Here is a 17,782-nt window from a genome sequence, read left to right on the forward strand (position 1 = left end):
ATCACCATGCGATTAGTCCCACCAGGCTCTTGGAGAGAGCAAACTGAAACACATGTGTACACCTGTGGAGGACCGACATTGAAGACTGTGAATCCTGTCTGCCCTGAGGAACACGGGCTGAGGATCAGGGTTTACGGATACGCAAATGCAGAAGCAGGTGCTTGGGTTAGGAGCTTGGGGATGGGCATTTGGTTCTTAGGATGGGGTTCAGGGAACACAGTACAGGAGAAGGGCACGTTAAGGCCTCAGTGATGGAAAATACCGCTACAGGGGAAAAGCTCAGAGAGCACAAGCACAGTGCGCTCGACGGCCAGCACAAAGCACAGCTGCACGCGTGTGCCTGGTGACATCAAAAGGGACGGAAAGGCACAGAGGAACGCACCCGACACCCGAGGTGCAAGGAGAGCAAAAGGAGCGAAGAGCGGCCGCTTGGGCGGTGTGACACGTAGCCGTGCGGAAAGTAAAGAGAAAGCCCCAGCGGCGTGGCTGAGGGGGGCGGCCGGGCAGCGCACATCGCGGCTCCGTGCGGGGCAGGTTACCGGGGGGCTGAGCGGGGAGTGGAAACCATGGGGCGGAGCGGGCGGAGGTTTGCGTGCCAGGAGCCAGAAGGAAAGCACAACGCTTACGTGTTTTCTGGGAAGAGAACAAGAGTTACATAGATAACGATAACGCCAGATCGGGGACGCACCCGTCCGCGGCAGGGAGAGCCGGGGGCGGGCCGGGGAAGGGGAGGGGGGTGCGGCGGGGGCGGGAGGCTGTTGTCCCTCGCGGGGGGTGGTGGTGGTGGTGGCCGCTGCTGCTGTCTCTGGGTCCTTCGCCCGGTGCGCGGGAGCGGACCCACCCGCGGGGCCGGGACACCCGCCCACGGCACGGCTGCGCAGGGGGCGGGGCGGGGCGGTGGGTCCGCACAGCCCCGCACCTCCCAGCGCGTGCCGGGACACCCCGCACAGCTGTCCTCGGGCAGGTTCAGGCACAGCTGTCACCGGGTCTTCCCGGCGTGTCCCAGTTCGGAGGGACCGCGCTCTTCGCCGCCGCGCACGTGCTGGGGGGGCTTTGTTAGCAGGGGGCTCTCTTTGCTCAGGGGTGGATCTCACGGTGTGCTCATTAGGGCAGGCCAGGCGCGGTTCAATTAATTTTCCGTTTCGCCTTTTCACCCATTGGTTTCTCCGCGAGTTTTCCGCGGTGCGTCGCAGCGTGACGCACGCACGGCGCCCCTCCCCGGAGGCCGGGCCGCGTGAACGCTGTGCATCGCCCCCCCCCCCCCGCTCTCCGCTCTCTCTCTCGGATACTTGCGCATTTTGCGCACGTCTCACGCTCGCCGGCCGACGAACCGCCCACCCACCCCGTACCCGCCCGCGGCCTCGTCCCTCCCCTCCCCCCGCGGGCACCGCCCGGGCAGCGGCGCACGCGCAGTGCGGGGCGAGGCGGTTTCCTTCCGGCCGCCATCTCGCTCCGGCCCGCGTGTTGCGCCCGGTCCCGCGCGCAGCCCGCCGCCTTTGCGTCTCCCCTCGCCTCCGGCGCCGCCGCTGCCGCACCGGGAAGGTACGAAGGGGGCGGCGGGGGGCGACTGTTGCGCGGCCGAGGGCTGCGAGGCGGGGGGCGGCGGGGGGAAGGCGAGGCAAGGCGGTTACGGGCGGGGCCTGCGGGGAGCCGTGTGTCGCCTCAGCGGCGCCGCGCGGAATCAGCCCCCTTCCCTGTGCGGGGCTGGGGCGCCCTGCTGCGGGGGGACGTGTGTGCGGGGCCGTGTGCTGAGGGGTGGCAGCCGACCCCCTCAGGCCCACCGTCCTCGCCGCCGGGCGCTCCGGACCCGTGTTCCATAAGCGCCCTGCTTGCTTCCACAGATGAAAGAAACAATCATGAACCAGGAAAAGCTCGCCAAGCTGCAGGCCCAAGTGCGCATCGGGGGCAAGGTAGGAGCTGCCTCCTCACCCTGCTCTCGGGCCTGCCGGCGTGAGGGGTCCTGAGCACCGGGGTGGGGGCGGCCCGGGGCGCTCAGCCGCCGGGGGGGCTCTGCTGCTGCAGGGGTCTCTGGACAGTGTCGTAGAAGCAGTATGTAGCGGCTGGAGGTTCGGCCTTTGCGCTTTGAGATTTTTACAATACGTTACAGCAGACTGGCAGCCTCTGCTCTTGTGTAGGCTGTTTTAAAAGGCATGTAGGGTTTGAAGCGAGTAGATCTTACAGCAGGTGAGCTTAAGTAATAGTTTTCATCACGGATTGTAAAGGGTCCTGTTCCAGACTCTAGGCAGAAATCTTTGAGATGCCCGTGTCTGTTTTTTTGCCTTTCGGGACAAAGTTGGAAATTCTGTACTTGCCATACTTGTGTAATTGTATACTAACATTGTGCTCAGAAGACCTTTTTATTTTGTCACAATGTCTGACGGTGTGTAGCTGTGTGATTTCGTATAATGTCGTTGTATGGTAGTAAGCGTTTTAATTAACAATGTCAGTCTCAAGGCAAGAATTTGTTAGTTTTTTTTTATATACCCGAGGAAGTGTACACAAAGTATGTTAGAATACAAAGTATGCAACAGAACTCTTTCAGAAAGTCAGTTTCCAGGATCCTTGATTCCTGTGTTGAATTTTTTTTTTTTTTTTTTTTTTTTTTTGGCTTGTAGTTGGAGGTTTAGGCAGCCTTAAGTCAGGGTTGGTGCAGTGATTGACTGGCTTGGTGATTTTTTTACTGGTTGAGTAGAGAACTGCTGTTTTGTATTTATGATTGCATGTTACCAGTGCATTTTATTGACTATAGAGGCTTTTAATGTTTGTCATGGAAGAGCATGCATTCAGATTACAGCTCTTACAGTTTTCTGGTCAACATATGTCGATTAGAGACATTAAGCAGAGCTTAGAATATGCTGGTGGTGCTGTCATTCAGTTTTAAAATTGGCCTGTGAAATACTTTGGGTGCCTGAAATTGACTTTTTTACTTGTTTTATAACTAGAAATTACTACTAGGATTCTTTGTAGCATTGTTGCTGTGTAAGTTAAGATTGGTGTGGGAGGAGGCAGAGGGGGAAGAGCCACTCCTTGTGAGGAAAGCTTGCACATTGCCTCACCTGCAAGATTTTTATGATGTTGCAAGGCTGCAGATCTTACAGTTAAGCTAAATATGATGTTTAGGTGGAGGGCTACTGTAGGACTTTGTGTGAAATTCGAGATTTTATATAGAGTATAGCTACAGCTAAATATCATGGCTCTTCCAAACCTTTTTAGAGGAGTGGCAGATGAGTCTGTGCTATTCCATTGATGGCCTGCTGTACCCAGGCCTCTATTATAGAGGTAGAGGGGTGTGAACAGCATGTCTTGGCATGATCCGGATAGAATTTGCGTAGTAAAAAGTTGTAATCTTTAGAAGCTTAAATCTGGGGGGATGAAAGCAGCTGCTCTTCATTTAAATTAAACTCAGACTGTCTGAAGTTTGGTGTCTGTTTAGTACGGGTAAAAAGGAGGTACGTGTTCCTACATAGCCTTCAGTTCAATACACTATGTTTTTAAAACTTGAGAGGTCGTTTGTCCAGAGAGGCTTAATGTATGCCTTATGTGGCATAATTTCTGGGTAGTCACAGTCTTCCAAGTATTAGTTTCATGTGACTTCATCATTAAAGTTCCTCATTGTTTCTAACTGGATTGCCTTAAAGGTGGTAGTGTCCAGCCAGTTTTCTGACTTCTGTCAGTTAACTCAGCAAGATATAGAAGCTATTCATATGGCCAGGCAACAACACGTTTGCTTACTGCTAGCATGTGGTGGATGGGCAGCTCAGGTAGGAGGACTTACATTAGTAGTTACAGTGTGTCAAAAAGCTTAGTTTCATGTATTCCTACACGTCTTATGTCAACATTTACTGAAGTCTTAAGATTGTGCAAGGAAATACAGAATGATACCTTCCTCTCTTTTGTAGGTATAGATATCTTCTAATATGGGACAGTGATTTCCCTGGAGAAATCTAGAGCTCTGTTTGCTTTCTAAACAGGGATAATCTGGAATACGATGTAGAAGTGTTTTTTTAAACACACTTATAAAATACTTTAGGAAAATAAAATTTTCAAAATTCTTCAAAATTTCAAAAATTCTTCAAATAGGTATGCCCATCAGATGGGAGATGTCTGTTTGGAATAAAAATTGAGTCTCTTGATTTTTCTTGTTAATTATGTGTGGATAACTTTATGGCTTCTAACTTACCAAAATTTGACTGCAATTTAGGATGATTTAAGGAAAAATTCATGAGCTTCAGAAATACCTAAACGTGCTGATTCTTCAGTTTTATGCCTATGATAACTGGCAAGGGTAGACTAGCAATTCTTTTTTTCTAAGGTGCTGCAGAATCCATATAAGAATTGTGGAATAAATGTTCTCTGGTGCGTTGCCTCCAGAAACTTTTCGCTTCTCACAGGCATGTAAAGCTTGCCTTATAGCAAAGGAAAGACTGCTGCAGTGCAGTTGGAGGGGTGGGGTTGTGTGTGCTATAACAGTGAAGTAGAACTTAAGTTGATTTATAAATGACTGCAGAGTAGTTAAACAGCCCTGTGGATTAGAGGTTGTGAAGTACTATGTAAGTATTAATTTGTAATGTTTTTTGGAAAGGGTACTGCCCGCAGAAAGAAGAAGGTTGTCCACAGAACAGCTACGGCAGATGACAAGAAACTTCAGTTTTCATTGAAGAAACTGGGGGTCAACAATATTTCTGGAATTGAAGAGGTAATTGCTTCAAAGGAAAAATTACATTTCTGTATAGAAATAGAAAATGTGACTAAATCAGTTTCCTGTTAAGTAACATCCTAAACAAGTCTGTAAATTATCATTAGGTCTTCTCTGAGCTTTAAGAAGCTCTGTTTCCTGGTAAGTTGAAAAATCTTGCCAAACTGCTTCAAATACTGTTTCTTTGTCTTGCAGGTAAACATGTTTACCAACCAGGGATCAGTCATTCACTTCAATAACCCTAAAGTTCAGGCATCTCTGGCTGCCAACACTTTCACTATCACTGGTCATGCTGAGACAAAGCAGCTGACAGAAATGCTTCCTAGCATCTTAAACCAGCTCGGAGCTGACAGTCTGACCAGCCTGAGGAGATTGGCAGAAGCTCTTCCCAAGCAATGTAAGTTGAAACTTGAATGCGTTTCATGCTAACAGCTGACACAAGGCTTATTTGTATAGCAGCAGTGAAATTCAGTGCACTGTTGTTGTCTGCAAGCGTATAAAATGCTTATAAAGAAATGGAACTGTTAAACTTCTTTATAGTTGAAATCCAACGACGAGTATAACCAAATAAAGCAGAGGCATCTGCTAGCATATCTTGCAGCTGGTCTAGGACTAGAAAGCTGAAGCCAGACTTGATTTTGTGATATTTTAGTTCTTGGTGTGGCTACCACATTTTGACATACCCCATTTGTTAAAGCTAGACAGATGGGTTACTGTGGAAGAGGTAGGTTTTAAAAGAAGACAAACTTCAAGTATGTCTTTTTCAACACTTTGAATGGGGACATAAGTAATGGGGAAAGTGACTTAGACATCTTGCAGCTGCTTTGCTGCCTCAAGGTGTGGTGAAGGTGTTTCTTGCATGGGCTTTTTGATAGCTAGGAGGAATGACATGGTATTTGTAAGTGTCGTGGTTTAACCCTAGCTGGTAACCAAGTACCACGCAGCCTGTTTCTCGCTCCCTCCTCACCCAGAGGGATGGAGAGGAAAATTGGAAAGGAATGTAGAATTCGAGGATTGAGATAAGAACAATTTAATCGGTAAAGCAAAAGCCGCACACGCAAGCAAAGCAAAACAAGGAATTCACTTCCCATGGGCAGGCAGGTGCTCAGCCATCCCCAGGAAAGCCGGGCTCCGTCACATGTAACGGTTACTTGGGAAGACAGGCACCATAATGCCAAATGTCCCCACCTTCCTTCTTCTTCCCCCAGCTTATATACTCAGCATGGTGTCATCTGGTATGGAATAGCTCTTGGGCTAGTTCAGGTCGCCTGTCCTGGCTGTGTCCCCTCCCAGTTCCCCGTGCCCCTCCAGCCCTCTGGCTGGCAGGTCCCAAGAAACCAGAAAGTCCTTGATTGAGTATAAACATCACCCAGCAACAACTGAAACCATCGGTGTGCTGTCAATATTGTTCTCTCACCAAATCCAAAACACGGCACTGCACCAGCTACTAAGAAGAAAATTAACTCTATGCCAGCTGAAACCAGGGCAGTAAGTATGTATGTTACAATTTTTGTGTGTGTAGAACAGTGTAGAGAATGTCATGAACATTAAGCTAGATACACCGACTTCCTGTTCCATTCTTAAATTAGTAAAAGAATGTGAACTTCTGTTTTTCCTAAGAGTGTGGGATAAGTAGATGAGGGATGAAGTATATGGTGTTTGGAAAAAATGCTGCCGCTACAGGGTGAGAATTGAAAAACAGGCTTGTTGACATTGGGAACATGGCTTGTGTTCTGTATATACAGTCTTCCTACTTTTCTGAAATACCTTAAACACATTCCTTCCAAGGTCTGGAGCATGTAAACACGGAGAAAATGGGAGAAGCTTACTGTGAACAGCTTCTGGTAGCTCTGAACTTGATGGTTATAATTTTTTCTTCCTGTGCTTTGCTGCCAACAAGATAGCCTCTGTTTTCTGTCCTAAAGTTGATGATAGTTCTTTCTTACCAACTTTCCACTGGGAAAAAAAAAAAATCCTACTAGAAGTAGTCTTCAGGAGGTGGGGCAGACTGCTTCTTTTCCTGTGCAGCTCAGGTCCTTCCGTTGTGGCTTCCTTGGGTAGGATTGAAAGAAAACCTTGAAGGATTTAAAAGGATCCCCAAAGATCTGTCTTCTCATAACAAGGCTGGTGTGTACTGGGTAAGCTGAATTGTGCAGTTTTAATATTAGGGAAGCTTGTTTAAAGTCCTTGCTTTGTATGACCTAGCAAGTGACTATTCCTTTCCACTTTGGATGGATGCCAGAGTGGTTGCACAAAACTTCCAATTCAGATTTGGAAGCCTGACTTTGAAGAGTGAAGTGTCTGAGATGACTGCAGGTGCTGAAGTAAACTTGGTCTGGTCTTGGTGATGAGAGAGAATGCAGACATTTTAGGAAGAAGTAACATGATTTGCTTTTAAAATGTATTTGACGCTAAGATGCACGTAAGCTGGAGTAGCTTTCTGCTGCTAAAAAACAAAAGGAGGGTTAGTGGTGACCTTGTCCCAGGCCCTTCCAGACCAAACTCTGTGCAGTTACCTGTTTACATTCTCTAGAACTCAGGATACAGATCTAGTATGAACCCACCTCTTCCCTCGTGCTTTTGTTGAAAACTGGGAAGGATTAATTAGGATAAAACTGAGATGATAAGAGAGTATGACACAGCTTACCCTTGCTAGTGCAGCTGAGAATAGCAGTAGAAGTAGTGGCACAGGCACCCAGGGACCTGAGATACCTATTCTTAGCGTTACACTGCTGCAGTTCAACAGATGCTCGTTGTTCTGGTACAGGGGATATGGTTAAGTCTGACTAGCTCTGGCAAATGTAATGGGAATAGTTAAGAAATTACTCGGTCAGCAGAGATGTGGACCAGAACACAGGGTTACCTCAGCCACCTAAGTGTAAAATTGTGTATCCAGTTCCATGTTCCTCTGACTTTGCCAGGGAACAGTAATAACCTTTAAGTACCTCTAGTCATGTGTGTCTGCTGCAGCTTCCCAGTTAGACCTGGATTTTCTTTGAATCCTAGGATCTAACATCAGATCCTTTCTTTTCCTGAAAATCTGATAATGTAAACCTTGAGAAACACAGAGTAGTCAGCAAACCAAGCTGCTTTTAAGAGGCATTTGTAAAATCCGTCCCTGCATTTGCAGCTGAAAACTTTTACCACACAAAGCACCTGGTATATCTAGATGCAAGATGGTGACTAGTTAAGCTGGTATATAATGCATCTTCTCATTTCCCCACTGGGCTGTTTGAGCATTATCAGTAACAAATGAAATCTGAACTTCACAGGTTAGTTGAAGATTTTTATTTAGTAGGGGAACTGGATAAAGCATTGCAGTGTAGCTCAGAATCTTTGGTAATGTTTTCAAAAAACACGAAGTGTGTGTGCCTATGGTGAGCTTGACTGATGCTTTTGAACTACTTGCTCTTGCAGCTGTGGATGGCAAAGCACCACTTGCTACTGGTGAAGATGATGATGATGAAGTTCCAGGTAAGAACAAGCATGCAATAGAAGAAAAGGAAGTGAATTTTACTGAGAGTTAACATGTATAGCATGAGATTGGGCCGTGGGTGGTAAGAGTATTGACGAGTCACTTGCTGTCACAGAATTTCCGTGGGCAAACTAGAGACTTACTGGTTTGAGCTAGCTATGGCTAAGATGATAATTTAGTATGCAATAAAAAGAGTGGGAAGAAGCTACCTTCTTGGTATCACTTTGTCCAGGTGTGGGTAAATGCTCTTAGAATTGTGCTTTATAATGAATCATCCAAAAATAAAATGATTGAGCCAGAAGAATGGACTGTGAAGCGCTTAAAAGTTATTTCGTCTATATTTTTATTCAGCTGAACGTTTTTAATGCTGTAAGCACTTCATATGAAGTCGAACTTTGGGGGGAAGAAGGAAAACCAAACCCAAAATGTTTGGCAAAGCAGAAGTGAGTCTTTAATTTCAACATTCTTCTTTTTCTAGATCTGGTTGAAAACTTCGATGAAGCTTCAAAGAATGAGACAAACTGAACTGAACCAAGTGTCACTTTCTGAATAAAGTTAAAACTTGAAAAAGCTACGTGGAGCTGCTATTTTATATTGTGACTGCTTTCATTTTATTACGTCCTGATGAGAAATCAAGATCTGTGATATTTGGAAACCCTTTGAACCTGCAGCTCTTTAGTTACTGCTTGTACACAATACTATTTTTGTGGCCTGATAGAATAAACATATGCTTTGAAATAAATCAGATTGCTAACAAATCTCTGCCTAGACACATTTTTTGAGTAACTTGTACACGAGCAAAATCCTATCTTTAATGAACTTTGGTATGCAATAAAAATATAAAAGAAACTTACTGGTGTGGCTTCTTGTCAGAAAAGCAGGAAAAAAATAGCCATAAATACTAAACAACTGTAAAAGGTTTTGCTTTTCTGCAGACTGTCTTGCTGAATTGGAAAACTAACTTCTAAAAATTTTTTTCTGTGCATAATGGAGCATTTTGGACTTAATTGGTGAATTCCCGGTGTTCATAGGTCAGAGCTAAGTGACTCTTAAGTCACTTTGTATGTACAGAATTTAAGAATTTCTGTTTTAGAAACAATTGTTTGTGGATTAATATTACATAAAATTTGCAAGTTGGGAGAGAACTTTGCTTGGTCTTGAACAGCAGCAAGCTGTTGGCATCTTGGGGGAATTTGATATTAATGTTAATTTTTTACCTTCAGGGAGTGTTTTAATAGCAATTTCCAGGGTATTTACAATATGAGTCAAACTGTACTTTCCCAGTATTTTAATTTTACTTACCTAGAATGTCTATTGTGTGAGGGCATGAAGTATGGGAAGGGGAAAAAGCCTTAACAGAATTGATAATAGCTCTTAGTTAAGATTGTATTCAGCATCTTCAGCTCTGTTAACTAATTATATTTGAATGTTTCAGGAATATGTTGTTTTTATTGCTTTTTTGTGTTCCAGAGAAAAAGTGAATTTGCTTTTTGGGCACAAAGAAGAATTCTTAAATTCAGTCTGACCCTTTGCATAGCTGGAGCTTCCAGGAGTGAGGGTTAAACTTGGTGTTAGGGTGGGGGTGGTGTCTTTTGTGATAATAATCACACCACTTCCATAACAAAAGCTAAGCTGGGATAGAAGAGTGCTCAACTACCAGCCTTCTAAGGTCCTCTCTGGGGTAGAAGTGGCAATTCATCATGGCTTGTGCAGGGTAAAATTCAGGGTAAAACTTCGCTGTAACGATAACAAAGTTCTTGTGCCTGGGAAAAGGTGAGGCTGTGCCTGACTTGCCAAGCACGTTTGTCTTGGTGTTCTTTGCTGTTGGGAAACAGCGGAAGAACTCGTTTAAGCTGTGTAGCTCCCATGGTTTGAGGTAAGACAGTCTGATGTGAACATGACATGACTGAAATCATGTACAAGAACTTGCAGTAACAGTTTCAGTTTATTTGGCTTAGTTTGCAAGTACTTTATCAGTAAATTGCACTTTCAGCCCTGAATTAAAGTGCATTCATTGAGTTGTGACAGTAAGGTGGAAAAACTACACTATGCAAATTTGAGTTTTGAAATGAGGGTGACTAAGCTAATTGCCCTGTAAAAGGTAAAAAATTCTACAGAGTTGTTTACCACCCTTCCTGTGACCTGTCGAGTCAATAAATGTGTGCTGGTATATTTTGAGAAATCTTAATGTGATGGCTGTTGTGTGGTTCAAATATGTAAGTCCTCAGAAATACTTCCTTTAAACCATTGTGTAGCCCTTACATAGGAAATGTTTCATACCGGTTTCTGTCTCATTAAGCAACTTAGTGTCTTGCTTAGATGATCTAAACAGTGTTAGCCTTTTCCCCGCTAACAGACATACTTGTGCTTAAAAAATAAGATCCTTTCTAAAACTGCCTTTGAAATGCAAAATAAAGCTAATCCAGTGATAAGGTGCCATGTGATGTGTTTGGAAGTCTAAGTGCTAGGTGTGCTTGCACACACCCAGTCAGGAAATACTGACATACCTCTGTGTCTCCAAACTAACAGAGGATCAAGATACAATCAAAATGTGCTGTTCATTATAGCAGAGTCTGAATGGAAGTAGTTGTCGCGTTTAAAGTTTATAGTAGTCTTCATGTTTTAACGCTTAAATGTTCAGTCCTGAACTCAATGCTGTGATTACTTTCTCTTGGTAAGAAGTAGTTATGATCTTCCTGGTTGCATTGATGTTTCTCATTAGGTTGAACTTCTATGTAACCATACTGTGATTATGCCATTACAGATTCACATCTGTAGTCTTGCTCTAGAAAAATGGTATCATATCTCCATTCCAAATATCTTGGACAATAGAGAAATTAAAAGAGATGCCTGCATTTCTATTGAAAAAAAGGTTTGTTTGAGCTTTTTATTTTTGAAAGGCTAAGGGAATGTTCTGGTTCTTTCACATTGAGCTTTGTCACAGCTTGACTCCAATGCAGTAGTGGATATTAGATTTTTTTCATTTTTGCAACAGATTTAGAAATACCTTCATAATTGTTAATCTCATGCTTCGAGGGCTTTGCTCTGGTTTAAAATTAATATATTCTAATTACAGATCAAAATCCTTTTGGAAGATTGTGAAACGTATTTTATGAAGCTAGGGTGGTGCATATATAAAAATCTAAAGCTCCCTGCTATGGTTTTAAAATAACATATTTTTTTTTTAAGTTCTAGAAGATGTCTTGTGTTATTACAGGTTGGATTCTTCTTTCTTTCTTTAAGTCTTGTATATTTGAGGTTGTGTCCTTTAGGAAGTGTTCCTGGTGAGAATTTTACATAATCGGTAGTGCATATTTAACATATGTGACCAAGGAATATCACTTGAGTTTGAAATGTTCACAGCTCAATACCTCAAATAATAAATCAATAGTTGTGTATCTTACTGTGCTGATACGCTGGTGGTGCAGGGAAAGTTCATGTAGTTGCCACTTCATTCTGTAAGATTTTGTGCTGCTCATGCGTTTTGTGTGTGGAACATCATACAGAAGTTTCACCTTCCCTAAAGTGATTTCCTGTATCTCTGCTGAAAACTCACCTGTGCCATAATGTGACTTTTAGAGTAACAAAGGATATTTCAAATTAAAATAATAGCTTGTGTTCATTGTCAGAGGCGGTGGAAGAATTAAAAGAAAACCAAGATGTGATCGGAACAGTGGCTAGGAAAAAAGCGCCTGTGTGTGAATTATGGGTGGGGGGAGGTGGGTAGGGGAAGTTAGGATTTTTCCAAGGAAGGCTGGGGGGGGGGGGGGGTGGGGCGGGGTGGTGGTGGAGGCTGAGAAGCCAGAACATGGAAGCTGGTTGATTGTCCTGTTTGTGAGAAGGGTTTCGTAAGCAGAGAGTTAATAATTCAGCCCAGATAGGAAAGCCTACAGAGACGTCTGTGTTGATGACTATTACAGCCTTAAGTGACTGGCAAGATGGTGGTGTATGTAAAGAGAGATTTTTCAGCTAGGTAGTTTAAAACATTTACAAGTATTCAACATGTCTTGGGCTTATGTAAGTACGTGCAATGTGGCTCCTTTTTTCTAAGCTATTCTTTCTTTGTTTTGAGATCTATAGTTTCAGCCACATTAGCAATTTGTGAGAGTTGCTGAAAATGTTTTCCACTGGATGTAATAGTTGAAAGTTCCTGACCTGTAACAGGGATTGGACTCTGAGTGTAAGTTGTTTGTTTTTTGTTTTTTTTTTTTACAGAAAAGGAGCTGATAGTGCAGCTGAGCCAAGTTTACTGAGCTAAGGTGAACAGTATGTAGCATGAGGGAGTGTCATGATTAGTTCGACTGTGGGTTGAACTCAGTCAATTTAAAGATGGGTAAGAAGTGGGTGCATGTGGAAGATCTGAGAAATAGGAGTATAACTATTTGTGTGTATTCTAATCAACTTTTAAGCTGTGTTTCTTGGTAGCATAAACTACTTGCAGTCTTACCGTGAAAGTCTTTCATTGCTCTGTTGTTATTTTGCCTTCATGCATGAGTTATAAGAAAATAATGTTACTGAACAGAAGGAAGACAGCTTATGTAATACTGTATAATACTGTTACTGTACTGTCTTGCTATAATCTGGGATTTTTTTCCCCTGAGAAATAGCTTTAACAGATGCAACTTAATGTATTGCTTTTACAATGCAGTAAAGGTATCCTGGCAATGAAAAAGCCATTCTAGCAACGTTTGTGTGGTGCAGGCATTAGTAACGCTTCTACAGATGAGTTACAGCACAACCTTTTGTGTTGGTGATGAATCTGAACAAATCAGAACAGTTGATGAACAATTAATGTTGTAATGGCATAAACACTAATCATTTTTATAGCTCCAGCTATTCAGATCCTTGGCTTGGTTGAAGGTCAGTTTGATCATGCAGCACAGTGCTTTTGCTTTTGATACCCAATAACCAACATTTGCAACGCTGTTCTCAGTCAGGGATTTGATGTGCTGTGCAGGGTATTGGCAGATAACCGTGGAAGTATCTGCTGCACATGAAATCCTTATTCTACATTCTTCTTAAGTATGAGTATTGGTGTGGTGTTTTGGTTTTTTTAAAAGTACTGGAAAAATGGAGATGCGGCTTTTGTCCTGCTCTCCCAGTTTTCAGGAGACACCTGAAGTTGAGTTGAACAGGTCTTGCTTCCTCTGATTTTGAGACTTACGTAGTTGTGTATGGAGCTGCACCTGAGTTAGTAACCCTAGTAGGCTTATGCTGGTATCTTTGAAAGTTTCAGCCATGTATACCTGAGCACCCTCCTGCTTCGCAACCAACATGTAACGTGTACCCAGTGTTTGCACCTGCTTCACCAGGGTTTACGCAATAGGATTAAGCAAGATTTGAAGGTGTCGGAAGTTATCTACTGAAATGGGAGAAGTTCTGGGTGTAAGCCACGGCTCCAGGAACTGTGGCTAGTCCTGCTATGCTTCCCTGTTATTTCCAGCAACTGCATCAGGCAATTGCGGAGGTAACAGAGTATGGCTTGAGGGTCAGATCTCTTGGCAGTAGCATTTTGTGGGCTGCTGTTTTGCAATGAGTTCCTAATAACTATGCATAAGTAAGACTGCTGCCACCTCTGAAGACCCAACTGAGATCCAGGAGGGCTTCTTACACTCTTGTGACTGTGCAGGCTGAAGATAGTATAAAGATGGTTATGTGGGCTGAAATCTGTGCTAGATCTGTGACGCCAGTGTTTGAGATCTGTGGCATTGCATACCTGTTGAGTGTAACCAGCAGTCATGGTAGAATGAATGGTGTTGGTTAGTGCATGTGGTGATTAAGATCATTGTTGCTTCTTCAGCACTAGCAGGAGTTGGAAATGGTGATGCCTCATTAGAGCCACTTAAGTGAGTAACACGGCTGTGATAGTGAGCAGACTTGAATGGGCAGGAGCCACTTTTACAATATTTTTTATTATACTGTTTTATTTCTGCATATTACTTATCAATGTGCATTTTTGCTGATTTCTGTCATGGTTTGGCTTCACCTATACAGGTCACTCAACTCACATTTCGTTGTGTTATAGTTGGGGGGATTCATCTGCCCCCACCAGGCATGAGCCTTATGTAAACACATGGTGAGAGACAGCTACTGCCTCAAGGCTCCTGATCCCGTAAAGGTAATGTCAGCGTGTGTTTGTAGGATGCATGCCTAAACTAAACATGAGATGAAGTGAAAAAACTGAACGCTTGTGGCAGCCGAGAGGCAGGCTTATTGATTTGAGGGGTGCATTACAAATTTTTGTCCCTGGGACAGTTGATGTCCAAAGCAGCAGGGAGGAGTTAATGTGAAAATTCATTTATTTCCCCTCTGTCTGATTTGCACCACTCGGTGTTCGGAATCAGGAGATGGTGCAGTTCTTCCTGGTTTAGGGAGGTTCCTAAACAGTGTGAAACCAGTGTAGCCAGTTCATGCAGCTGGCGTTTGCCTTCAGCATATGTTGGGGGCAGCATTTGGATAAACAATTCCCATGTACATCTGCAGCGTTTCATGCTCCAGTAATTCCTACTCGGGGGTGATTAAGATTTTTTTGGTGTGTGTGTGGTTTTTTTAGAAGCTGGAGTAGCCTACAGGTCTCAGGATTCACTGAGTCATGCTCTTCCACCAGTATACAAAATTCAGACTTGCTTAGATGTGACCTCATGCACGTATACACTGGTGTCCAGCTGACCTCTGTCAGGAACTGTAGACTAGATGGACTGTCATTCTGCTTTAGTGTGTCAGCCTTCTCATGTTGGTAGAACAGGCCCTCTGCATCCATTATATTCCCTCATATTTTAGCATTGTCCTATTTTAATTATTTGTACTTTGAAAATTAACCACTATTACTTGTTTCAAAACCTGAAATTTTTTTTTTACTTTTGCTTTTTCAATTATGCTCCCATCTCAGTAGCTTTCCAGTTTCATCAGGAAATACAGTGCATTTGACAGACAAACTATGTCAGCAAACTCTTAAGTTAAATTCCAAGGGGAACTTGAACCTTAAAGGATCCACTACTGTATTTTCTGGGAGCCTGTGGATCTCCTTGAAACCTTCATGTTTTATGTGAGAAAAGCATAATGCTTCTAAACAAAAGCCTTCTTGGAGACAATGGCAATGTTGTTCTGCCTGTGGTCTTACCCTATGCTTGTGGTAGACACACAACAGATGCAGAGTAGCTAGGCAAACTGTTTTTGTGATGCATTTTCAGAAGCAACTGTGTTTTGAGTTCTTTAGGTTATAACATCTAAGATAATCTAGGTGTAGAATAGTAGCTACAAAATGCAGGATGCAGGGATTTGTAGGATTTAGTCAGAGCTTCCCATTTCTCAGCTATGCTAGATGCCTGGCTACGTGCTGGCACATCAACTTTGCCTGCAGATTGCACGTCATCCAGTGTCTGCTAGCTGACAGTAAAATAGGTTGAGTTGAGCCATTGGGTGGTATGATACCATCCTCATGAAATACTTGCAAGTGATGCATGCTAGCACTTGTGTGAAAATGATACTGTCCTGTAAGCTGTATTTTCCATTTATGAAATAGAAATGCTGATGTGCTATAAAAAACCATGGGCTGTGAAAAGCTTGTCACGTGGCTGTATTTGCCATGTTTTGATAGCAGTGCTAAGGAAGAGCATGTGCAGATCAAAACAATACTCACCATAATGCAGGTTAGGTTTGGGTTTGTGTTGGGTTTTTTTGTTGTTGTTTTTTTTTTCCCCCAGAGGATTATTCAGAGATTACTTGGGTTTCTTCTTGCAGGAAAGGATGAGCTGTACAGCACAGCCCCACAGCTGTAATCCACCTTGTTGCTGTGCAGTTTATGTCTCTGTGTCTGTCGGGCTTTGCAACCTTCCCCGCTGATTTCTGTGTGCATGGTTGGCTTCATCACTGCTCATCTGCTGTAGATCGACTGACATGCTTTACAGTCCTGTATGCCTGGAGAGCTGCTAGCTTAATTTGGTGACAAATCACCCTCAACGGAAAGATCTATTCAGATGTCATTCCTAGGACTAACCTCTAACAATATCTTTGATCTTTAAAGTTCCAAGTGACTGGATTCCTAATTCACTCAGTTATACATTTATTGCCAGACAGAGCAGTGTACTTCCTGAAAGCATTATGTGCTGCACAGCGGGAGGCACATGCAAGCGGAACTGCTATAACAATACTAATGATGATCATTCTAGTGATGGGCTGTGTCTGAACTCCAGTGATTTATACTGTTGTTGCAGAGGGAAAAAAGTCTGGTCCACAGTGTTCAGGAAAAACTCTGCTGGAATGCCTGTAACAATCAGCTTCCTAGTGAAAAAATGCAGAACAGATTTTAGTTTATCATACCAGTAAATACAGTCTTTTTCTTTCCTTTTCTGTCCCTTATCCTTTACAGTTTCATCAGAATATGGAGTTGCATCTGGTTTAAGCTAGGGATTAGCTAGAGCTGTGAATGTGAACTGCTTAGGCAGGACAAGTTACCTAGAATTAGGATAAGGTTTAATGGGTGCTTTACTTCAGATACTTTCTGTCCTCAAGTACTGTTACAAAACACTTGTAGAAAATAAATTGTAGTTCTGGCCTTAGTTTACAGCTGTCTTTTCAGGCTGTGAGTTAAGTAGCATCATCAGGGTTTAAAGAAGTAAGCTTCAAGATTACTTAAAGGTTACTGGAATTATGTAGGACCGAGGCACAGTAAAACAGCTTTGCAAATCCAGAATTGGTGGATGCCCCAAGCAGAGGTCAATGTTGTGTCTCAGCCAAGTAAGAATAAGGTTCAGTGGCTGATTTCCATCTCTTTGGAGCCGAGGAGCAGTCTTTCTGCAGCAATACCATTGGGATACCAACTGCTGAATTCTCGGGGGGGAGGGGAAAGAGTGCCGTGGTGGAAACCTTGCATCTTGGCCCTGGGACAAGGTTTGCCTCTGGTGCCACAGTGAGGAGCTGCAATCACCTCGCATGAATCTTGGGAAAGGTAGAGTGCAGACCTTATCTTCCATCCCTTGGCTCCTTGCTGAGGGACACCAGCTCCCTGTGTGGCATAAGGAGGTGCAGGATACTGTTTGGGGGTTTGTTTTGGGTTTTTTGTTCTTTTTTTTTTTTTTTTTAAAATACCAAGGAAAAACCCACTGGAGGCTGAAGGGAGACAAGGCTTTACCCTGGGAAGGTCCAGCAGGAGGTTGCTGCTTTCTGTAACTGTCTCAGGAGTACAAGTGGGGAATTCAAAGTACAAGACACATGAACAAAGAAGGCAACAGAGTGGAACTAGTCACAGACCCAGGGAAAACCAGAACAGACAGGGAAGAGTGTTACAAGGTGCTCATCAAATTTACATGCAAATAGTAATGCTAACATTGTACATAATTAACTCCTCACTTGACTGAATCCTGTCTGGATGAAAATGTATAGAGGTAAAGTTTTGTTTCTGTCCCCTGATGCTGCAGGGACAGATGGGTTCTTTTAGGGCTTCGTGGTAGAATGGTGATGGCACTGAGCTGTAGTTTCAAGTCACAGTTCCTCTAAGAATCGCTTTAGAGACAACATCTTAACTTCTTTTAATCGAATATTAATGGTTATTATTCACTGTCTTCATTGGTTCGGCTTCTCTCTAAGCCATTACCTAACCGTGAGGAGGCAGA

General features: G+C 43.5%; 1 protein-coding gene across 1 annotated transcript; it reads left to right on the forward strand.

Moving 5' to 3' along the window:
- The first annotated feature begins 1,403 nt into the window (after nucleotides 1-1,403).
- Nucleotides 1,404-8,929, forward strand: BTF3 (basic transcription factor 3). Its single transcript, XM_040579015.1, has 6 exons — nucleotides 1,404-1,542; nucleotides 1,842-1,910; nucleotides 4,583-4,696; nucleotides 4,892-5,093; nucleotides 8,114-8,170; nucleotides 8,650-8,929. The coding sequence occupies exons 2-6, from the start codon at nucleotides 1,842-1,844 to the stop codon at nucleotides 8,694-8,696; spliced, it is 489 nt and encodes a 162-aa protein (XP_040434949.1). The 5' UTR covers nucleotides 1,404-1,542; the 3' UTR covers nucleotides 8,697-8,929.
- Nucleotides 8,930-17,782: the final 8,853 nt, after the last annotated feature.

The sequence above is a fragment of the Falco naumanni genome, chromosome Z (assembly GCF_017639655.2).
Source record: "Falco naumanni isolate bFalNau1 chromosome Z, bFalNau1.pat, whole genome shotgun sequence".
Lineage (NCBI taxonomy): Eukaryota > Metazoa > Chordata > Aves > Falconiformes > Falconidae > Falco > Falco naumanni.